The 25006-nt window shown below is 42.0% G+C and overlaps 1 protein-coding gene across 1 annotated transcript; it reads right to left on the bottom strand.

Moving 5' to 3' along the window:
• Positions 1-133: 133 nt before the first annotated feature.
• LOC132574715 (protein Hook homolog 2-like) lies at positions 134-21331 on the bottom strand. The gene is made up of 7 exons (XM_060242951.1): positions 21251-21331; positions 20143-20257; positions 15575-15759; positions 10313-10467; positions 9688-9850; positions 2825-2992; positions 134-362 (listed from the first exon to the last, which is right to left on the bottom strand). Exons 1-7 carry the CDS (start codon positions 21254-21256, stop codon positions 222-224), a joined length of 933 nt encoding a protein of 310 aa, XP_060098934.1. The 5' UTR covers positions 21257-21331; the 3' UTR covers positions 134-221.
• Positions 21332-25006: the final 3675 nt, after the last annotated feature.

The raw sequence follows: 25006 nt of genomic DNA, 5'->3' as shown, positions 1-25006 counted from the left end.
TTCTTGAATTATCCAAAGGTCTCCCTAGATTTAAGTAAGCCAGTTACCCAATGGTAGATCAGTGTCTCCATTGTAACTCAACTAAAAGGCCAAGTTTTAATTAATTTCAGAATACAAAAAAATTCGAAGAAACTATTTTATAAAGATGCCTTAATTTTCTTCAAGTGAGCCAACAGACTTTAATAACTGCTTCACAAAGTTAACCCATTGAGTTGTTTCTATTAACATACTGGAGCACTCTTTCCTTTTTTTTCCTGCAGATGAGATGCTGTATCGACATAAGACTTCAAATTACCAAGGTCACTGGACAAGCTATTAGCATGACTATAGAGACCATGGATTTCTCTTTTCTTTTCAGCAATCTAGGTAATTGGGAAAAGATGTTAACTTACTGTGGTACAATAAACCTACTAAATACAAAAATGAAATCTACAGTCTTGACTGTCTATATAATCTTTTTTGAGGGATGAACCTTGGTGTAGTGGTTAAGTGTGTGGACTCCTATCTGGGAGAACCAGGTTTCATTCCCGCTCCTCCACTTGCAGCTGCTGGAATGGCCTTGGGTCAGCCATAGGGGAGGGACAGTGGCTCAGTGGTAGAGCATCTGCTTGGGAAGCAGAAGGTCCCAGGTTCAATCCCCAGCATCTCCAAAAAAGGGTCCAGGCAAATAGGTGTGAAAAAACCCAGCTTGAGACCCTGGAGAGCCACTGCCAGTCTGAGAAGACAATACTGACTTTGATGGACCGAGGGTCTGATTCAGTATAAGGCAGCTTCATATGCTCATATAGCTATCACAAAGCAGTCCTTGAAAGGGCAGCTTCTGGGAGAGCTCTTTCAGCCCCACCTACCTTACAGGGTATCTGTTGGGGGGGGGGGGAGATAAAGGAGATTGTAAGCCACTCAGATTCAGAGTGTAGGGTGGAGTATAAATCCAATATTTTATTCTTCCTAAATTTTTTAAAAGAAGATACATAAGATCTGGACAACCAATATGGAGATAACTGATAAGCTCTGTAATGGGGAGGGGGCTTTCAATGACCTTCATAGCTCCTTGGCTTTTTGTAACATTTTGTCACTTGCACATACGCCTTTAAAAGTGGACATATCCCATGTAAGGATGGTATGCTTCCACTCTCTTAATTTTTTTGCTGCAGAAGTTATGGTATCATGGTGGGAGGGAGAACAGATTGTCCCAGGTTATTTAGTATGTTGTGCAACTGGGGCCTATCATCAAGCTTAATATTATTTAGTGGAGACACTGGCCACTACAGAATATTGCCACAGAAAGTTGCCTATTGATAAGCACGGTAAGCAACCTTCTTGTTGAATCTCAGTGGCTATATCTGTCTAAAAAACTGCTGTAAGCTGAGGTATAAGCCACAACATTCTGCACTACAGAAAGCTGAATTTTGTGACATGCAGCCTGTTAATGTAGAAAAATTGTTTCAGCTTTTGCTATTAATGGAGAAAAAAACTACATTTAGTGCTGGTTCTATAGCCCTGTTCACTAGTTCCCTACTAGTTCTTTAAACTCCTGAGATTCTCATCTGGTGTTCCATAAGCATTTTCAAATCCATCAACAGACTTTAGAAGCTAAACACATGCTGCCCCTTAAAAATAAAACGTTTCATGGGGTTCTGAATCTGGCACTTAACTATGTTCATGGTTGCATGCTTAGATGGTAGAAAATCAGTCTCAACTCTAAAAGAACATGAGTTTTAGATAACTGACTTTTATGTACTTTATCCAGTTGAATTATACATTTTTTAAAAGCCCCTTTGATATTCATTAGCAATAGACTTTGGCGAAATAAAGCACAAACTGCTTTTGAGATTTTTGAATTTTGGAAGTTACTAGCCATGCATCAGGAAGGGGTTGGCAGGCTCTGGGGCAGCTGTTTAGTCAATACAAGTCTGAATGCTTGACAAGCACACAGAGTTTCAAGTCTTTGGAGCATGGAGTAAATTAAATGGGAAGATGAGTAACTATGCTTAATAGGGATTCTTCTAAAACTAGCACGTGGATCCAATGGAAAAAAAATGGCAGAACCAGTCTTTCGCTTTCCCCAAAATCCTCTCTGATAAGGTGGAAAGCCTTGGCTAACAAAATGAAACATCATACAAGGTGCTGCAGTGATAGGGTTGCCAGACCCCCTGGTGGAAGTGGGGGTCCCCCTCTGCCAGAGTCCACCATCCAGCTGCCAATCAGCTAACCAGTGGGGGGAACCTGCCCTCTAAAAGAAGATCTATCCAATGTATAGCGATGTGCCTATATCACTGCCCACGTGATCTGGAAGTGATGTCATCATGTTGGGGCAACGGTCTAGTATTTGGGCAAAAACTATGATAGAAGCCAAATTTTGCATAGTATGTTTGCCCAAATAACAGAACATTGCCTGACATGATGATGGCACTTCTGGGTCACTTGGGCAGTTATGTAGGCACATCACGTGGTCTCCCTCCTGCTCCTGGTAAGTTGTCCCATCCCCTGCCAGTTGCCAGGAGGGACCTGGCAGCCCTACACAGTGATGAAGGGGATATTGGGCAAAACAGCCTCCTTTCCTTCTGCTGGTAGTTTATGGAATAAGGAGATGGCTATTTTACCCTTGTTGCTGAAATACTCTACCATGGCCAGGTTTATTGGTGAAGTTCTTCTGATACTCAGGATTTGTAGAATAAACTTGTGTAAAGTGGAGAAATATCCTTTCTGTGAACTCTTTGGCCTCTAATACAAGCTTAATGTACTTTATTTACTACACTGAGTAAACTTAACAGGGTTGCTGTCGGAATGTACAAAGGAGTGGGCGGCAAACATACCTACTTACCTGTTCATGCAAGTAAGAAATATAGTCTACCAAATGAGTTTTTTCAGTTTGAAGCTTGGAATTTTCCAGTTGAATGCTGGAATGCCTCCTCTCTAAATCTCTTAGTTGTGACTGAAGAGAGTGCTGACTTTGGCCCTCCGATTCTTTTCCTTGCCAGAGAGACATCACCTGTTACCAATAGTTTCTGTTAGCACTTACTTAGTATTTAGCTTTAACACACTGCATAGATCAGACTGTTTACTATCATCATATATTCTAATAGTGACATTGACCAAATCTGAGGAACCTTAAAACACCAAATGATAAAAGGAATGCCTATAGCTTTAAGAAACGGGTGTCCTCAGTGGCTGTTGCTAGGCAACAACAACAGGTTTAATTTTGGTTAATCAATGAAAGGGGACAGGGTCCTTTTCAGGACTGCTGTGATCTTTGAGACCACATCTTGATACCATATGACTTGCATGACTCACCTAGGCCCTGCTGCTTGCTAATATTCAACAGCAGTCACTCTATGAATGCCAGTGTGGTATAGTGGTTAGAGTTACAGACTACAGCCTTGAATCTGCACTCTGCCCTGGAAACGCACTGGGTGACATTGGATCAGTTACACATGCTCCCTCTGAGGCAGATGACATCTTTGATAGAGTGATTTCCACCGTCCAATCAAGGGAGGCAGGAACTAATTTTTAGCTTCCTGTTCAGTGTCATGGGAGTCACCCTTTCCAGTTTGTTTCCTGCCTCAGAAGGAAGTGTAGCAAACAGGCTCTGTCCTATTTCATGTACTTTGTGTTTCTCTTCCTCCTCTTCACTCCCATTGATTCTGCCTTGCCCTGTCTCTTCCCCCTCCCCCTTTTCTCTCTCTCCCTCTCCTGTGGACCTCAGAAGTGGAGACAGCAAAAAAAAAGAGAGAGAAAGAAAACCCTACAGACACCTTGTAGTCTATTCAACTGCTAAGAGTGGGAAATATGAAAGCCACTTCAGGAATGCTGCACCTACAAGACAACAATGGCTCTTGTTGGCAGGTGAGACAGATTGTCCCTCATGAGAAGGCGCCCCCAACACAAGGGAGACCTAGGAGAGTAGCATGAGCCGCATATTGCCATGGGGGCCATCCTGGATCTAAAATCCCTGAACTTGTTTGTCAAGACAAAGCATATCTGGATGGAATTGCTACACTCATTATGGAATCTCTGTAACCAGGAGAATTGCCTCCATCAACCTCATGGAGGCATGTCTTCATGTTCCTATTCTCCCAGCTCACAGAAAATACCTCTGCTTCAGGTAATTCCACTTCCAGTTCAGAGTGCTCCCATTTGACCTCTCTAAGCTCTGAGGGTGCTGTGCTTCCAATAGTCATATTGAGACAGCAAGGTATTCACATCCATCCATCTCTAGATGACCACCTGATCAAGTGAACCACTAGAAACAAAGCCAAACTAGACACAAAGCTGACCATACAGTGCCTTCAGGATTAAGGATCCATAGTCAACCTACAAAAGAGCTCCCTATCTTCCTCTCAACAACTGAAACATCTGGGAGTTATCATTGACACCTCCATCAACCAATTGTTCCCGCCTCAAAACAAGAACAAGGAATAATGGAATTGTCAAGCTCCATAATCAAGGCCAGGTCTACACACCTCATGACCCTGGCCAAGCCACTAGGCCTCATGATATCTCATTTAGATGCGATCCAATAGGCCTGATTGCACACTAGACAGCTGCAACAGCTCTTATGACTATACCAACTTCAGATCATGCGGAGAACAAACCTGCCCTTCCAAATGCCAGTCCAAGTGAGGACTGGCCTTTGGTGGACCAAACCATCCAGTCTCTCACAAAGTAAAAACATACTGGAAGTGAAGAGTACTGCCGATTTTCCCCAACACCAGCCTCTCAAGATGGGGAGCAGTGTTAGATGACAATCCAATCCAAGGAACCTCGCCAAGAGCAGAATCCAAGATGAACATCAGTCTCCTGGAGCAAAGAGCCATATGGCTAGCATTAAGACATTTTCACTGACAATTCAAACACAGACGCGTTCTCATAAGAACAGACAATATTTTGGCAAAGACCTGCATCAACCAGCAAGGAGGGTTGAGGTCTTCCAATTTTCACAAAGAAGTCCTGAAAATCTTTACCTGGGCTGAGAAGAACTTATCAATTACAGCCAGCCTGTTGGAGCCTGGGAGCACAGCTCCTTAACCTTTCTGAGAGTTCCACCTCCTTGCCCATTGAATAGTATTGCAGCTGCATAACAATCCCTGGATGAGCTCCACCACCTATTTTTCTACAAAACAACCCCTGATTACAGCACAACTCATAAAGAGGTCTTCCAACAACAAAGTAGATTGGCTCAGCAGACAAACCATACAGGAAGGAGAGTGGTCTCTCCAAAAGGAGCTTTTCTTCCAGATAATCAGTTTGCACAATCATAAGTAGACCTCTTTGCCTCCCTAGCAAATCACCAGTTCAGCCACTTCTTCATACAGTTCTACCACTTCAGGGCAGAAGCAATGGAAGAGCTCATAGCTCCCTGGTCCAAGACTCTACGATTTGCCCTTCCCTCTTTCCCGGGTCCTCCAGAAGATCAAAGATCAACAAGTGGACATTATAACCCTGACCTTGATAGCGCAGGCAAGCTCAGTCTCATCAGATCTTGGAAGCTAAGCAGGACTGACTGTGGATGGGAGCCTACCTTGAAATACCACGTCAGGGAGCAGGCTATGTTCAGCCCCCTCACTGAATATCCTCCAGGCCCCCAGTAGTGGTCAGTCATCGCAGGTTGACATGACTTACAGGTGCAGAAATACACACAAAATATATGTACAATGTCTCCATCAAATGGCCAAGATTCTGTTCTTTGCTGACATCACCTCAACCAGGAAGGTGTCTGAAATAGGCTCCCTTTCTGTCAAAGACAACCTTTGCATCTTGCATAAAGACAAAGTGGCCCTTAGACCTGATCCCATGTTTATCCTCACAGTTAATTCTGCATTCCGTAGGTTCCAGGAACTGCACCTACCACAATTTTGTTCAAAGCCTAAGTTTCCAAAGAAAAGGGGTTGGCACACTCTCAGTGCTAGAAGAGCCCTGAAGTATTACTTATAGTGAACAAACGTCTTTAGAAAGAAAATGCTTATTTTTATCTCCATATCTAGGGATGGGCACAAACCACATGAGCCAAAATTTGGCATGAACTTGCACTGGTTTGGAGCCACCAAACCAATGTTCAGCATCTTTCCGGAACATTTACTGGACTTTTGTCCAATTTGGCTCTTTGAGGCCATTTAAAAAGCTGAGCAGTGTGGGTGTACAGCGAAGCTGTTAGGTTTAAATGGCTGCCAGTTTTGTTTGGGACTGTTCAGGTGGGGCCTTTTGTCTTGGTTCAGGGTAGTGTCCATCCCTATCCATATCCTATCCAAACAAGGGCTAAAGGATGTCCAAGATGGCCATAAACCGGGGGGGGGGGTGCTTTTTAGGAAGGGGAAAATAATGGGGGAATGGGAAATTCACCCTGCAAGTCTTTGTAGATTTCCTACTAATTCTCATCATGGCCAAATCTGTGGATGCTTAAAGCCAGACACTGGACCCATGAATAGAGAAATCTTTCTACAAGCCTGAAAATATACCTAGGCTCACAGAAAATCTAAAAAAAAAATGTATTTGGGGGTTAACACCCACCCCAAATAGAAGCAGGACCTGTATGTTTAAGAAATGAATGCACTCTCTGGTGGCCATTGTGCGGGGGATTGCTAACCAACCTGAACAGTATTGCCAGCTTTCAAACCTTGGTCAGTAAGGGGCAGGGCTCTTTTCACAACTGTTTTGACTTTGAAAGAGGGCGCATTAAGGAAAGGTATGCCAGCCAGCAACAACCAGGCTGTTTGCTCTTATGTGACTTACATGATTCACCAAGGCTCAGTGTTTGCTACTATTCAAAGCAGTCACAACAAAAGCCACTGTGTTTTAGTGCTTAAGACTATTTTCTGGGAGATCCACTTGTGAATTATCACTGCTCAGGAAGACACAGTGACCTTTGGCTAGTCACACACTCTCAGCCTAACCTACCTACCAGGGTGGTTATGAGCATACAACATTGCAGAGGAGAATGATATAAAGATACTTTGAATCCTCATTGTGGAGAAAGGTGTAGTTTAAATGAAGCAATATACCTGAAGACGGCAAAATAAAGGATAGGCAGGAAGGAGAGAAGGAATCTATGAAAGGCTGCCAGAAGGAGATGATGGGGGAAAGTGAGGGGCTCTGGTAAGTCTTTGCCAATTCCTCACATGCAACTGGGCCTAATCCAGTGTGTTTTCTGCCAGGAGGCAGAAAGGAGGGAAAGCTGAAGATGGGGCAGATGAAGTTAGGTTAGCTGGTGGATGGGAAGGCGAGAAAGAAGCAAGAAAAGGGGAGAAGTTAGAGTTTTCAGGGAAGGGAAAGAAATTAGGGGAGAGTGAAATTTATGGCCCTTTTTAAATCCTTGCATTTCCCCTTTTTTGGCTACATAAGAACAAGAAGCTCCTTTAGAAATTATACTAAGCTATAGTAGCAATAGATATAATGCTAACTTTTTTGGCAATGGGGTATAACTTCAGATAGTATGTTCTATTCAGCAAGGTTTAAATGCCTATTTTTAATATGTTGAAATTAAATTGGAAAGAATGCTATTGTTGGGGCTTTTTTAAAATAACTGTAGCAGTCATCTCAACAAGTGGTCACCATCATTAAGGTATTTCAAATCTAAAAATAAACTAATTGTATAAAACCATTCTACACTGAGTGGAATGATGAGCTGGACATGCCGTCTGAAATAACTCCATGCGGTCTGAAACGCAGGCATGTTGGGTGGGGTATGACCCCCCATATTCTCTGAACCTTCAAATATGGCATCCTTGAAAATTGGGGAAATGATCATAATAAGAAATAGGATAATAAACAGAAGCAGGCAGCTGTGAAAGAGATCAGACAGTTGTATGCAGAGATAAAATTAGGCTTCTGGGAAGACAGACTTTGATGGACAGGTGGGGGAAATACTAGTAAATGATTTGTCACAACTTTCATAACATACACAATGCTCACTCTTCACAGCATAAGGGGAATGCTTTTCTAAGTAGCTATTCCCAACTGAATTCCAAGTTATAGTGGAAGGCTAGAGCTAAATAAACTTATGTGTTAAGAACTTGATAGTCAAGCACATCCTCCAAAGTTTAAGTGTGCTGCTGCAGAATTTATGATCTGTCAGTGTTTAAAAAGCATGTAATGACCTTATCCTGTCCTTTAAGAACCCTCTGTTTACTATCCTGGAGTAGTGTCTTCAAGTAGGAAAGCTCCATTTTAAGATGCCATTCTTCCTCTTTTCCTGATACAAGTTCAGACACCCATCTTGAATAGGAAGTATTTTCTTCTTCTCTCAGTTGCTTCTATAGCATTTCCATGAGTTAGAATATACATTAGTAAAAACATCTTGCATAGAATGGTTGAGGGCATACAAGACACCAACATGACTATGCTAATTTCTTCCTTCCTTACTACCATAGCATTATCTTGATCACACATGGGGCAGCTCCATGTACAGATTACAAATAGGGTTCTACCTTCTAGCCATCTCCACACTGGACAGCATCATATGTGCAACTGAATAGCATTATAATGCTATGGAAAGCTATATGTGTAGCTTTCCTAGGGATGTGGAGATGGCATACTGCACAATAGTATAATTAGCCAGTTTGCTCAGTTGGGGCCAGTGGAGTAGCAAATTGGGAGAAACTATCCTATGAAAATGATTTTGAGGGAGCGGGCATATTCTTCTGGTAGCTTGCAGTGCTTCCATATTCATGTTACAGTATGAAGCCAGAACTATAATAAGCAGTACCTGAAAAATCAAATGTCATGCTTTTATGCATTGGCTACAAAGACTGATCCACCCATGGTACTTTCTGGCAATTTATCTCTGCCACTTCTTGGGAAATCAGCACAGTTTATGTGTACATGTTGATTGGCCTACAGAGATCAAATGCAGTTAACACTTCAGTCTCAAAGTGGAAAAAAGTATCTGCAGATATGCCCTTGGAGAGAGCACCTAAGCCCATATTTCTATGGCTCCTTGAGATCTTGGCTGCTATTGTGGCTCAGAATGCTGACTATTCCCAAGGAGTTTACTTTTCAGTGCACACTCATGCTTCTCCTTAGGAAACAAATACAGATTCTGGATAGATAGGATGGAAATTCACGACTTTTAGTGTCACCCCATTGCATTCAACAAGTCTACTATAATGTTGCGACTCTGTATTTATTTATAAATACAACTTTGTATTTATTCATTCATTTAAAACTTATATAAACTAGTGATTCTACCTTTGATACCTTGAGCTGTGGCTGCTGCACAACCAATAGTTTGTTTCATGACCACTACAGAAGTATAAATAGTAGCCAATTCATGCTCTGGTCCATTTGCTTTAAAAATCTTTTTAAAGGAGATGACACAGAGCTGTGCTGTAGCCATAAGCCAACAGACATTTGTATGATGCAACTAAGGAGATGTTGCTTTTCTGCCAGTGCTTGGAATATGGTAGCATTCCTCTTACAGTGCTGCTGGCACCGACCCAGGAACCTGTACATTTGATTCATTGAGCTACTGCCTTAGCCTTAAGTGGTTTTACAGTAATACTTTGCTGCATTAGCTGAAACACAAAAACCTATTATATTATGCTTTAGATATATGCATGTATTTCCAACAAATTAATAAGTACACAAACACATATTTTGGAAGGGAACTAGCATGTCATCTTTTCTAATCATTTTCAAGGAAAGACAATGAAGATAAGGAACTAACTTCCTGGGTAGCAGATGGAAACATACCTTGCTTAACAGCCGGGTTGCTTCCAGCATTTGAGTTCGTAAGAGGGCATTTTTTCCTATCAGATGTCCACAGTCTTCTGCCATCTTGTTGTGTAAGTATTTATCCTCATCAGCTGAAAGCTCTCTCTCTTTGAGCATTTGTCTTAATTTTTCAGCTTCCTCTCTAGGTGTAAATAATATTTAAATTCCGATCCATACACAAATCTGCTAAAAGGTGTATTTAGGAGGGGAAATAGTCAAATACATTACATTGCTCATAGCCAAACAAAAGTAGGGTAGTTCTATATGTGCTTTAAGTGAGTTGGACATTGTTAGCAAGACCTAATTTTCAAAAGCTCCTATTTCATATATGACAGTTGTGAACATTAGGATATAATTTAAGGCTACAGCCCAATGCATGTTCCTTTCCACCATCTAATATTAAAAGGTATGTGACTTCTGAATATGGATATTATGTGGAAGTTCTAAGTGGTGGCTCTACTTCCTTCCCCTCCTTGCTCAAGGATAAAGAAATTGTATTGGGGATTTTTAATACAAGCAAGCCAATGACCATTTAGTGTGAAAAGTAGGTGCTCAATAGTTCTAGAAGTACCAAAGGATTGACAATATGCTTAAATATCCCTACCGGAGTTCTTGAACAATATGCTGTTGTGTAGACTGGCCACCAGTCAGGTATTTCTCCTCTAGCTGTTGGAGTAATTCCTGTAGCTGTAAGCATTCCAGTCTACTTTCTGTAAGTTTTCCTTCCATATCCTGGAGCTTCTGAATCTGCTGCTGAAGCTGAATAAAGAACACTATAGAAGTGAATAGTAAACTGATCACTCCTGCACCAAGTGTATGGTCATTTGATGCTACTGAATCCCCTAGTGACAGTCAAATGTATGGCCTTTCCCAATCTGTTACAGGGATCCAGACAACTGTTTGCCGACTTGCACATCTGCTGCAACGATGTTGCACTGCAATGCAGTGAGATCTGTATTGGCAATGTGGAAGGTTTTCATGTGAGGATCCCTTGCAGGACTGGGTTATGTATACCCATCAATGCATACCCATTCTCTACCACACCAGCGATGTCATTAGCAGTACATTTCACTCTATCCCAATACAGATTTAGGCATTGTCCCACAAGAGGCAGGCTAGCGTGATTCTCCTAGGGCTGCTGATTTAGTGTAATGGCAATGAGACTTCCACATGGCAAGATTTGCACTGCCATCCCCCATCCTGAACTGGGGCTTCTTCCATTCTTTAAAAAAAATCATGGGGGAGGATGAATAGCTACTATGGAGAAAGAAACAGAAAATGACTGCCATGTGGGTGGGGACTAGAAATATCAAAACTTTCCCACTCAGCAGCCATCCAGGTTTTGCTGCAATCCTTCCCAAAATTTTGCATCAAAACAGGTTTGGGAAAGATGGGAGAAAAACTGGAGAAATCCCAGGAGGCACACAAATGTTCCATGGTGCTGGGGCAAAAGCAGAAAAAAACCACTTTCCCAGAGTGTTGAACCCAGGTCAAGTCTTCGTCACTTAAAATTTTTAAATCCTTAGTGGCTATGTCCTCCTGAGGTGAAGGCATCTTGCTGGATGTGATAGACTGCACTTTTTAAAAGGAAGCTAAGAAGTGCTTTACAAACAACCAAAGGACTGTGATGGGTTAATTCTTCAGAGAGCCTTGAGTGACAGAGACTGCTCTAGGCAATCTGATTGGTTAGCTTCAGCTGAGCAGAAAAAGTCTTGTGTGAGCTGTATGCTGAGGAGATTCAGTTAGATTCCTGCCTTAACTGAGAAGAGATGTGTACAGAGACCAACTGAGAACAGCCCTGACAGAAAAGGGGTTTAGTGCTGACAGAGTCAGATGTCAGCTTTGACTAAACACAGTCTGAATTCAGCATTAGCTGAAAGCACTTTGAACATAGAACTGGGGGGAAGTTTGGCAAGGAAGTTTGGGTAGTAGATAAAGACTTCCATTCTGGCCAAAGGAAAGGGGATAAATCTTCTAGGGAAAGAAGAAATTTCCTACAAAGTCAAACAGGGAGAGTTACCTCTGAGGAGTATAGGGATCCCTGGTCTGCTGGGATTAGAACTGCCTGTAGAGACCTTAAAAATCAGTTAACCACTGGTGTCCAAAGAGAAGATGTTTGGGTACTGGGAATATGGTACCAGCCTTCTGGGCCCCAAAACAACAATTATACAAATAAGTGTATTAGAGTATTTGGGAAAACACTGGAACAAAAGCCCCTCAGTATAATGATTTAAAGCAGGAGTGGGGAACCTCTATCCTGAGGGCCATATATGACCCTCGAGGTCACTTGGTGTGGCCCTCGGGAATTGCTGGACAGATACATAGATTGCCATGTGGCAGCCTCCCTGGGGCCTGGCTGGCCAGTGAGGATCGTGGGACCCAGCTGCGCTGTGCAGCAGCCTCCCCAGGGCCAGGCAGGGATCACAGGGCCCAATGTACTGTGTGGCAGCCTCCCAGGGGTCTGGCTGGCCGGCCAGAATTGCTTCAGGGCTTGGAAAAATTACTGTCACAGTTCAGTTTGCACTTGATTATCCCAGATGGTGTGACCTAATATGCTAATGAGTGTGTGACCTAATATGCTAATATTAGGGGATGTAGTCTAATATGCTACTGAGTTCCTGCTGGGCTTTTTCTACAAAAAAGCCCTAGACCTATGCATTTGCCTAGGGCGGCAGGCCGTGTGTGTATATGTGTGTGCCAGATTAGGCTCTCCCCACATGACTTCAAATAGGAAAACAATTACTTGCATTAATTTTGCTGGCCTGAATCATTCTCCCTCAGTGGAGCAGTGTTTTTTAAGTTGATAATTTTTATGGCCCGCGAATGATATTATAAATATCCATATGGCCCTTGGCAGAAAAAAGGTTCCCCACCCCTGATTTAAAGTAACTGAATAGTTTAAGAACCTCTCATTAGCCTGATATCTAATAACAGTATGTGCTTGTACTCTCAGCAATTACAACTCCTGATTTCACCTTAAGTTAAAGGATGATCTATCCCTTCCCTCAGGTTCCCGTGCTGAGCAAATAGCCAAAATATATCTTACTGACAGGGTGGGATAGCCAAAGTTTCTTCAAGAGAGACGAAAACACATTACTAGGTCTGCTTAGTGGGTCACGAAGGAGGTGTTTTGGATACTTATCCTGAAGGGTCTTTCTCCTCTGAGGAAAGGAGGATATCTCATCCCTCCCAAAGTCTTCTCTACCACCAGAGTCATTCTTCAATCTTCTTTTCAGCAGGACCACTCCTGTCCTATTGCTCCTTTACTGTTACTCATCTTTTTCCTCATTATAGTTCATGTTTGTTGATTCTTTCATAGCGTAGAAGATTTGTTAACTGTTTTCAGAGTTGCCAAAACTGAGGACATGGGTGACTCCGACAGCAGAGACAGAAAGTGGAAAAGAATTTGTTCCTGCCTCATTGAATAGAGGGTGGGAATCGCCCATCAAGATGTCCTTCTTTCCTCGGAGGAGGACTCTTCATGATGGACAAGGGGTCCATTCTCCCCTTGTCTCCCACTATGATGCTGAAATACTAATTTTGTATTTTAAAAAGAGAGAAAAGCATTACAGCCCCCACATTCTATTATATAAACAATTTTTACTTGAATTGTATTTTGGTTTCCATGTTAGCCATATGTGCAACCTTTGGTGCAAAACCAGTGTGGGCATGCCTACAAAGCCCTGTATACATGTTTAAAAGATGCTACTGTCTGCAAGTACAACAGGTAGTTAGGAGTTGCTCTTCTAGGGAAAATTTGTGTCATTGTGAAGAGAAATCGTAAGACTCTTTATAGATCTAATGCTTCCAGTGTTCCTTGGGAAGTCTGTCATTTTTTTAAACAAGTTTTTCAGAACAGTTAACTGTTTGATTAAAAATGGAATCACAAATCAGTTTATCCTAATTTGATGACCTAATACTGGTTTATATTAAAGCACATCAATTTAGATTGTACTCTGAGAAGTAAAAATACTTTAAGCCAGTGTTACCCATTAACAGGGTCGCGATCTGATACCGGGCCACGGAAGCCTCCATACCGAGTCACAAGAAAAGCCAAAGCTAGCCCCGCCCCCAGCAAAGCCTGAGTTCTGCTCTGCTTCCTTCCTTCCCCCATCTCTTTGTTGTGCAGAGAAAACCTAGGCTTGAAGAGTGACTGTGACGGTAATGAACGGGTTAACAAGAAAACTAAGGACATATAGAGCCTGCGTCAGATAATTTGAGGGTGGGAGCCAGAGTGCGCGGAACTCTCAGAGGTGATTGACAGCTAATGGCTGAGGGCAGTTAGTAACAGACGGAGTCTGAGGGAGACTGCTGAAGAGAGCAGTTGGTCTGAGAAGAAGCTGAGACAGGAGCTGAGGAGAGCCTTCGAGAGAAGCAAAGCTCACTGTTCACTCTATAAAGACAGCCAAGGGGCTGTGTGTGACTAAAGGAGAGTCACAGTAAAAGACCTGAGAGGTCACAGACACAGAGACACTTCTCTTAAGAGCTAAAGAGGTGGTTGAGGGAAAGATGTGGGTCTAGAAGGGCTGGGAGAAGAGACACCAGTCGACTTAAGAGACTTGGCACATTATACCCAAGAGGCCAACCTAGAATAGTGTTGGAGAGTGAATCTATATGAACTGTGAATCTGAGAGACCTAAGTGAATTAGATATTATAAAGCCTGAACTACGAAGAAACTGTTAACTGCTTGAGATACAATATAGCCCATGTATATATTTCCCATTCCCCAGTTGAAGACGGTGTGTGTACGTTAATAAATTTCTGTGGTTTATTTTAAAGTTCTCTGGTGCCAGTGTATTGGGAAAACTATCAAAGCTGCTGTGGTCCCCTACAAACTGAGTTTATATCCATCTGAAAGCCAAACAAAACCCCTGAAGAGACTAGTATTGAGAAATCCATATTACACCCACCCCTTGAGTTTCATAGCCGTGAGGTAAAATTCAAGAAGAACTGAAGCTGAAGAGGGGCTAGGGTAGCCATAAGCCGCATATAGAAGCGATCCAGTGAGACCGCGAGGCACACTGTTATAGTGACATAAGCAAGCTTGGTTGTAGCTTGAGGCAGGGTTCCAGTAGTAGCAGCTGAAGGAAGGGCCTACTAAATCTGTCAGCATATTTTGAGGTAGAGGAGCTGCCAGGGCCCAGTGTGGGTGGTACACAGTGCTGGCGTTCCTGATAGCAATGGCAACAGCACTCCCAACTGCATACACTGGCAGTGCTGTTGAGGAAGGGTTGTGTAGGTGCTGCAGGCAATTGAACATGGGCATTAGGAGTGCTTGCAAGCTGGAGAAGAACACACAAACAGGTGCATGCAGGTGTGGGGGTGGAAAAAGAGGAGCCTGGGAATGTGAAAAAGTTGCAGACCACCCACTTTCCACCCCCATTTTGGCTCAGCATGAGTTTCAGAGAGATTTTTCTGAAAACGAAGTTACTTCAGAAGAAGAGGCAGGTTTGGGGGAGTTCCCTGGAAGTGACCTCACAGGAAGAGGTGGAGTTTTGGTTCAGTGTGCCCTGGAAGTGACGTTACTTGGCCCGTGACCTGGAAGTGACACTGCAGGAAATGACATAATTCATGTCTTCCAGCTCCACCCTAAAAGTCTCCAGGCTCCAACCCCGAATTTTAGTGGGTCACAAAGGAGAAGTGTAAAAATAACCAGGCCACAAGAAAGAAAAGTTTGGGAAACCCTGCTTTAAGCAAATAAATATCCTGTTTAACTGAAATTTAGTTCCTTTGCCTGTTATTAGTCAGAAACCTGCATCTTTTCACTAAAAGCTGGTCCAAAACTCAGTCATTCAAAACTACAGCCCTCGACATTGAATGCATTTTTGAAAAAAATTATTCATGACCAAATAGGGAATGGCTTACCTGAGTTTCTAGAAGATGAATATTATGTTCTTTTTCCTTCGTTGTATTTACAGTTTGCTCTAGCTCTCTCTGAATGTTTAGCAGTTCTCTTTCTTTGTACAAGACATCCTGGGTGGATAGAGCAGCCAATTTCTTCAAATTCATGGCATCCTCCATTAATAACAGTTTTTCTTGAGCATTTCCATCTGCAGGAAACCATCCGTTTCACTCCACACATTAAAATTTGACAAAACAACTCATTGGTGCTTGCTCCCAGGACAGTGGTGTTAGGATTCCACTGTAAGGTAGCTCTTTCTAAGGCTATTGTTTTGATCATACTTAATACAAAAGTTGTCCCATTGAACACAGAACACTTCCTTAGGCCTGGAAGATTCGCTGTTGTGCAGTTCAGTCTTCAGTCATTGGATGACATGAGAACAAACAGGATTTTGAGCTGCCTTTGCTAAAACATCTCACTGTACACCATGATGTCTCCTGGGGGTTTAGTGGGGACTGCCACTAAGACAGCTTGTATACAAGCCATGGCTGAATACATCATGATAAAGAAGGGATGAAGAGCAGGAGCTGACCAAAAGAATGAAGCTGTCATACAGGCTCATCTGGCAAAGGTAATATTTCAAGTAAACAGGCCCCAGGTTGTGAAAGCCTTCAGGAGTCATCTTGGAGCAGCACTTCCTCAGCTCCCATCCACTAAAGCCATTCCTGTACTTAAAGTTTTTGGATAACAGCTTAATCATTTGGAGCCATGGGAAGGAAGCCCTTGAGAGATTTTACCAGGACTTCCAACAACTCCACTCCACCATCAACCTGAGACTGGACCACTCTACACAACAGGTACAGTTTCTGGACACCACTGTACAACTACATGATGGACAGATAAACACCACCTTATACTGGAAACCCACCAGCCGATACTCATATCTACTTGCCTTCAGCTACCACCCAAATCATACTACTTGGTCCATTGTCTACAGCCAAGCTTTCCATTACAATTGTATCTGCTCCAATGCTGTTGATTGTGACTCTCACTTAAGGAATTTACAACAAGCATTTTTGGAACTATGGTACCCACCAAATGAGATGAAGAAACAAATTGACAGGGCCAGACTAGTACCCAGAAACAGCCTACTTCAGGACAAACTGAAAAGAACCATCACCAAAACACCACTGGTTGTCACCTATAGTTCCCAGATCAAACATGTCCAACATATCATCAGTGACCTACAACCCATCTGACAAAATGATGCTTCTCTGGGTGGAAGACCTCTCCTTGCCTACAGACAGCCCCCCAACCTTAAAAGACTTCTCACTAACAATCATGGTCCATCTAACAGAGTCACCAGTACAGGAACCAGACTGCAACAGACCCAGATTCCAACTCTGCCCACATATCTAGCCAGAAACTATGATTACAGGACCCAATGGTGTCAACTACACAATCTCTGGCTCTTACAGCTGCTCATCCTCCAATGTGTTATTTATTTATTTGATGAGATTTATATCCCACCCATCCTGCCAAGGCAGGCTCAGGGCAGGTTACAACATAGAACATATACATTAATTCATTAAAATCCTAAAATCATCAAACTAATAGACTACAATTCAGCAGTACTGATTAAGCACAAGATGGCTGTATTCCAGAAATCTGCTTAAGGCCCGCTGATAAACAGCTGTTCCACACACTAAGCAATAAAAGGCAGGTCAGGCCAATATACAGTAGGAGGGGTGAGACGAGTCAGATGTCCAAATTTCACCAAAAGGCCTGGCAGAAGAGCTGCTCTATCTTACAGGCCCTGCAGAACTGCAATAGATCCTGCAGGGTCCTGATTTCTGTGGGGAGCTCATTCCACCAGGTAGATGCCAGACTCAAAAAGGCCCTGGTTCTAGTAGAAACTAGACGGACATATAGGGAGAGGCAGTCCCTCGTGTCAAAAATGCCCCTCTGCTCTATACATAGGACAACCCAGCCAACATTTAGCAAAAGAATAAATGGACATAAATCTGAGATAAAAAATGGCAGTATCCAGAAACCATTAGAAGAACACTTCAATCTACCAGGACATATTACATCTAGGACTTAAAGGTCACATAGTTCAACAGAAACATTTCAAAACCAAAATCTACTGGGAAGCTGCTAAACTGGAATTCATTTGTAAATTTCACTCGGACTTCGATTGAATCGGGACTTTTGGATGGTTATTTCATTACCAGATGTAACTGCCTTTCCCTTTCAGGTATTCCATTCAAATTCATCAATAGAAGGATGTGATTACACTCAGCCTGGACTGCCCATTCTACTTTTTTCATGACTCTTGGAACTGCTTTGCATTTACATGGCACTCCCTGCATCCACTCCCCCCTCCCCTTACCACCTCTTTATCTCAAGCCAGTTTCTACATACCCTCCATGAATCTGACAAAGACAGCTATGTTTCTTGAAAGCTTATGCTACAATACAATTTGTTAGTCTTAAAGGTGCTACTGGACTCTTTTCTATTTTGCAGCAACAGACTAATCCTCTGAATTTTGGTTAGAAAGTATTACAGCCGGTGGTAAATCTAGCCATGAACAGATTAAAAAGTGCAAAAAAGCATCATACAGTCTTAGAAAACTATTTATACCATAATTCGTCCCTGGGTTTAGAGTACCATTACAAGAAAAATAATTTGTACTCTGACCCAATCTTAGTTTATAAAAAAGATATAGCTGGGACAGAATGTGAACAGTCTTACATAGTATAATTAAATTGAAAGTAAGGCCATCCTGATAAACAATATCTGCCTCCAATATACCTCAAATTTATACCTAGGGTTGCCAAGTCCCCTCCGCTCTCTGGAGGGGGACTTTTGCGTGTGCGTGATACAATGACATCACCCAGAAGTGATGTCATCACGCCAGCGATGGCACTGGTGGCCACTCTAGGTGTTTCCAAGAAAACTCTATGGTTTTCCCAGACACTCTAGCCATTTGGGAGGGGAAAATTCTATGGTGCCTATTGCACTATAGAGTTTTCCCTCCCAAATGGCTAGAACGTCTGGGAAAACCATAGAGTTTTCCCAGAAACACCTAGAGCAGCCACTGTGCACCAGCATGATGATATCACTTCCAGGTGACGTCATTTCTTCGACAACATCAGGGGAGATTCCCCCCGCTGGCCTGGACCGGGGGCTTGGCAACCTTATTTATACCTGTGGTTCTTAATCCAGCAATGAATACATGCATAGAAATCTTCTTACACGTATGGATCTCCTTCACTAGATTCAAGTGATAATTTATTGATCTATGAGCTGGTACATACAATTGTAGCACTCACATCTGACTACTTCCCCCTTCCCCCTGCTTGTATCTGAGGATAGTAGTCACAGCTTTGCTTGGCATTGAAACTTTTCCAACAAGAGTTCTGTCATGCAAAATTGTGTGTAGTGGCTCATGGTGGATGACTGGTACAATGTGTTCTCTACAGGAATAATTAGATCTTGTTAGGGAGAGAAATTGCAAGACAAAAATGTCAGTCACGTGCCAAAGCAAGCCATACAGTGTTTCATATATTTAAAATGTGATAACTTCAAACAGGAGAAGCAGGATGGTAACACCAGAGAGGAGCCTGCCTGAGGCGCCGCATCCCATAGAGCCGGCACTGCCTGTGAGGTAGGTGGAGCTGAGAGAGCTGTAACAGAAACTGTTCTTGAGATGAACAGCTCTGTGAGAACTTGTGACTGATTCAAGGTCACATCAGCAGGTGCATGTGGAGGACTGGAGAATCAAACCTAGATAAGAGTCATGCACTTGTGCACTTAACTACCACACCAAACCAGCTCTCACCGTTCTGCCTGCTCCTCTACAATCTCTCCAAGTTGGGCATGGATTACATTTCTGGGGTGTCAGGAACAAGCCAGTGACACCAAACTAAAAAAACTTAACCTGGGCAGCAATCCCACCAGACACTCGAAGCAGGCAAGCATACTTCTGGGCCATTCTTTAGACTCCTTTCTGTGACTGCTTTTCCAGAGAGGGTACTGGGGAGACCTTTTTTCTCTCTGGAAAAGCTGCAGTCACAGAAAGGAGTCTAAAGAATGGCCCAGAAGTATGCTTGCCTGCTTCGAGTGTCTGGTGGGATTGCTGCCCAGGTTAAGTTTTTTGAGTTTGGTGTCACTGGCTTTTTCCTGACACCCCAGAAATGTAATCCACTCCCAATTTGGAGAGACTGTAGAGGAACAGGCTTTCTGATGCTTTCAAGCAGAATGGGAACTCTGTTATTGGCAACCTGCAGTGCTTGTTAAGCCTTGGAAGGCTCCTATAGGTGTTTCCAAGGCTGGAGAATTCCCCCCTCCCACAAGCACCTTGGAGTTTTGTACATTGTTTCATTGAGCAGAGACAGTCAGCCTGGAACTGTATCCATTCACAATCTACCACAGAAAGTTCATGAACTGTCCACACTGGACATCCTTCTACAATTATCACTTCACAAACTACAAAGCTAATGATGGACTTTAGTTCATGATCTGATTCATGCCCATCCCTAATTAAAAACTAAAATGCCTGTAAGGATATCAAACAGTTCTACATTACCAGACAGTGTTTGAAGATGCCCCTGCATCTCTTGCATTTCAGTCTCAAATATCTTGCAGCTGTTTTCTTTCTTAATGATTTCCATTTGAACTGTGTTGATTGTAGCCTCCAATTCCTTTATATCAAAAGATACAGATCAACCCCTTAACACTTATTTGGAATGCAGGCTTTTAAGCTAGTATCCACACTGTTCTTTTTTGATTGGGCTAAACCAACCAGCTGAAAAAGGTCTATATGCAAGATGCATCTCTTGAAATAACAAATGACAATTTAAAATAAGAGAATCTGATAGTGTGAGCCAGAACTGAAATGCCCCAAAGGTTGTGGCTTTCATTCTGAGTGGGCAGAGCAGCAGTGAAAGTGTGTATTACTTTGTGTTCTATAGCTAAACACCTTTTTTCCTGTTTCACTGATCAGAAATTGCCTTCAGCAGATTTGTCTTTCCAACTGGCTTGCACTACCTGCCTTCAAGTGAAATATTCTGCTTTTTTCCTGAAAGGCAGCTATACTGTGTGGCCCAACTGATAACAGGGGTGAACAAGTCTTGAATAATAGACCCTCAGTGCAATCCTAAGCAGTTACTCCCTTCTAAGCCCTCTGGTTTCCATGGATTTAGAAGGGTAGAACTGCTTGTCTATTTCATTGAGTTTACTCCAAGCTATAGAACCTTTCAATACCTTCCAAAATGGATTAGTTCACCTAGGCATTTATGGCCAGACTATTATTACTGTCATGTTCTTATTTCTCCAAAGAGAATTTGAAATGTTATAAATTCAGTGATTAATTTCAAGAAGCTATTACTTCTATAAACAAGCAATTTGTGAGCATCCACAATTAATGTTTACAGTTCAGGGAGGGGAGGGGAAAATGAAAGAGCCCCATGTGTGAAGTGTGTTTCTCCATGCACATGTACACTTCTCATGACCTCTTCCACTACAGTCATTCACGGCACATCACAGGCTACTACAAGAGGAACTCAATTGAAGATCAGAAGGGGCCACTACACAACATTCAAAAACTTGTGTGCAGGTCCAATATCTAACAGATTTAAAATAGAATTAATCAAGATGGAAATGGATGAGAATATTGTGACCACTTGGGTTGTTACCTTCATTTTCTGTAGTATTTTTTCAGCTTCTCTAGTAATTCTTGGTTGAATACTTGTGGCTTTTCTAGCCCTCTCTCTGGTATATATGATTAAGGCACATCTGTGATGTTTGGAAAAACAGTTCACTAGTTTCCCATTCACTGGATCAGGTTTTCTTCCTTGTGATCTTTGCTCTTTTCTTTAAAACCCTTCTAATTTCTACAGTATTAATGCACAAATAAGTACTACATTGCCTCTTCTAAATGTAGATTTTAGCAAAAGGAAAATGAACTTGCTAAAGTTAAATCTTTTTTTTAAAGTATATTTCTCAAACCAAAGTAATGGAGTTGAAAAACAGCATTTGGATGCAAGGAAGAAGACAGGTGAATTGATCAAAGAAAGGTTTATGACCTGAGGAAAGAAAAAAATTGTAAAAATTCAAAAAATCTAGCTCTGAAACCAAAAGATCTTCAAGAATGTCTTTGATGCATCTAATTTTCTGTTGTAATAGTGCCAGTCTAATTTTCCCAACAGGCTCTCCTTCCTCAGCCTGCCCTGGAAAAGCAAGGACTCTTCCACTGGGAAACAAGGTTAAAGCTTAAAAGACTTCCTTTGGATTACTTTCATAGTATCATATTCTTGGAGCATCTTTATGTTTTTGTACTTCTCCTTAATAAATCACCACCCTTACTTTTTTTGTTTTTCTTCTTGGGAATTTCGAACATTTGGTGAGCGAGCGTACAAGTTCTTTAGCTTCCCTTCCATTCAGGTACTATCCATTCACATAGCAACTGCTATGTTTGTGTTCTAGTGTTGATAAGCTACATCTATTGTGGAATTAAGTCCAATTAAGTTTGTAGAATGGTTAATCTGCGGTTAGTGTAAACCATTTGTTTCAAAAGCTAGGTGAGGAAGCCCCAAGGAGAACCACCTTTTATCCTAAGTGCCAACTGAAATATGAACACAGCATGTGTCTGTGAAAATGTAGGTATGTTGGTACACAAAAAGTGGGGTGGGGTAGGGAGAGAAACAATGACTTTGCTGGCTGCAGAGTTGGCTCCACAGCAAGGGTGGGTGCACACACAATGGTGGTGCTTCTGTTCTTCAGACAGGCAGTAGCACTGTGTGTACAACTTATCGCAACCTCCAGCACTCACTGTGCAGTCTGTACTGAGCAGCAATCCTACATGCCTGCAAAATACAGCAGTAACCATAAAGATGGGGCTGCTGTCACTTACTAGGGCTAGAAGGACAGTGGCCTAGTGGCTGAGCATCTGTTTTGCATACAGAAGCTCCCAGATTCAATGTTGTCATCTGCAGTTAAAAACAGCAGATGGTAGATCTGCTGCCAGTCAGAGTAGGTAACACTGACCAAGGGCATGACTCAGTATAAAGCAAGCTGATATCATGTCTCCAGGTTTAAAAAAGCTATCATGGAACTGTTCTCCAGCCCAGCCAGGCTCAGTTACATCCCTGCTTGAACAGATACAGCAAGGAAACATCCGTGTTGTGCAAAATGTTCTGCTGTGCAGTGCAACCATTTAGCACACATGCCAAAGGTTATCTACCCCTGGGTTAGCCTACACAGAAGATATAAGTATTTTCAGCATGGTGTGTATAATCCTTGATTTGAGAGTGGGGTACATAGGAGGCAGTCCCTGATTTCAGCTGTGAAATCCTGGAGAGTATATAATATGATGCAAACAATACAGTGTAAAACCTGGTCCAGGACAGCAGGTTTCACTCTTTATTGGAGTTCAATGAAAGGCCTCAGGTAAATCACTCGCTGAGCCTTTGGCTCTTTATTGGAGTTCACTGGAAGGCCTCAGGTAAATCACTCAGCTTAACAAGTCCTGGATAGTTGTGAGGGCAAAATGGGTTTAATCCTTCATATGCTTGCTTTTGTTGAAGAAAGGCAAGATACAAATATGAAGATATTTGGTTCTCTGGCTTGTTTTAGAGCCTCTCTCAGTAAAGCCAGTTAGTGCTAAAAAACAAGTAATTGTGTGGTCAATGTTCTATAGTGTTATTGTTATCACCATCATCATTAATATCATTATTATTACATTTAATTGACCGCCCCATCCTGGCTCATGCTGGTCTCTGTACAACATTTTTAAAAACATATAACATCTATAACATTGTAAGATTGATAACATTGGATTCACTTCAGGATCACTTTGAAATGGAAAGCACTTTTTCAAATTGAAGTTTTTTAAAAGTTCAAGAAAATGTCCAGATATGTGATAACCACAAGGGACTGCCTGTTTCCACCTCTCATCACTAACCCTATCCAGAAAAGAATATAAGATTGTGATGCACTGCACATACTTCTGATGGACAGGCAGTAGATGGGACAATGTATCATCACAATGAAGAATGTAAAGGGAATTAGTCTTCCTTCTCAAAGGATGGATTATTTATTTACTTCAGATATACCCCAGTGATAGTCCTTGGAAATACAGTTACTAAATTTGAATGGTTTTTTTTTATTTTTTTGTTTTGATGAATATGAATGCTCTTTTTACTGTGAACAGGTACATTAATTCAATCCTAAAACTGGTATGGCCATGGTACAAGCCATCCTTGAGGCTAAACACCTGAGGCTCATATCCAAATGCTCTTAACACAGGCATTTTTTCAAGAGAATCACAAGAAGTTATTCTAGCTCAGAGTGTATTGTTTTTAAGCCTACTGCAAAAATAAATACCTTATAAACTATTTTACAGAAAGACAATAAAAAAGGTAAACATAGTCCCCTGTGCAAGCACCAGTCGTTTCCGACTCTTGCATGATGTTGCTTTCACAATGTTTTCACGGTAGACTTTTTACGGGGTGGTTTGCCATTGCCTTCCCCAGCCACCTACGCTTTTGCTGGGATCGAACTCAAGTCATGAGCAGAGCTTAGGACTGCAGTACTGCATCTTTAAAACTCTGTATTGTTTATTTTACTTAACAATTCTTGCATATTGAGTGGCTTTCCTTGACATACTCAATAAAATGTGAGATCTCTTCATTGAGTTTATTATGCATATCTCTTAAGTACTTTACTGCTTTGTTCACATCTAGAGTTTGTGATCACAATAAGGGACAATTCAGAGAGGACACAGGTCTGGTGGATACAGGATTTGCTATGCTGCACTTTTTATTTCTATGCCAATAAAGGTATTTGCATTGGATTGGATACAGGATTGGCACATGTGATGTTATCAAGCAAGAGACAGATATTAATTCCTATGGAACTTGAATACCCTATAGTAAAATTAGGAAGAGGGTCATAACAATTATATATCTTTATGAAACGGCACTTGGATGCTAGGGAATATTATTAGCAACACACCTGTCTTAAAGGCTGCCAGTTCTAAGGTGAGTTCCATGATGCTATGGTCAATGAAGTAAAATTTAGCACCCTTAACTATGTACTTTCAAAAACTACTTTTGCTTTTACAATAGAATGTTTGTGATACTACCAACAGCTGAAGTGTTGTATTTTCCTATTCTTAATACTAGAATTCAGAAATACCCAATGAAGTTGATATGCAATACATTCAGAGTGGACAAGAGGAAAGGAGAGGTCATGGCTTAGTTGTAGAACACATACTTGGCATGTGGAGGGTCCCTGGCACAACCCCTGGCATAAAACAGTGGGGTAATGGTGATGTGAAAGACACGAGATCGTGGACTAGAGAGACCAATGATCTGACTGAGTAGCTTCACAGGGCCATGTATTCCAGTACTGCTCCATTCAAGGAGTAATTAAATCCTAGCATTCACTGT

This window comes from Heteronotia binoei, chromosome 7, assembly GCF_032191835.1.
Source record: "Heteronotia binoei isolate CCM8104 ecotype False Entrance Well chromosome 7, APGP_CSIRO_Hbin_v1, whole genome shotgun sequence".
NCBI classification, from domain to species: domain Eukaryota; kingdom Metazoa; phylum Chordata; class Lepidosauria; order Squamata; family Gekkonidae; genus Heteronotia; species Heteronotia binoei.
The sequence above is the reverse complement of the archived record's forward strand: the minus strand, read 5'-3'. Positions and strand labels throughout refer to the sequence as shown.

Bases quoted from the DNA above. Each gene is read 5' to 3' on its own strand.
- LOC132574715 (XM_060242951.1), bottom strand. The intron at 2,993-9,687 runs GTATGTTTCCAT...TATTGGTAACAG, and splicing joins CAACCCGGCTGTTAAGCAAG to GTGATGTCTCTCTGGCAAGG. The intron at 363-2,824 runs GTAAGTAGGTAT...CCAATTACCTAG, and splicing joins TTTCTTACTTGCATGAACAG to ATTGCTGAAAAGAAAAGAGA.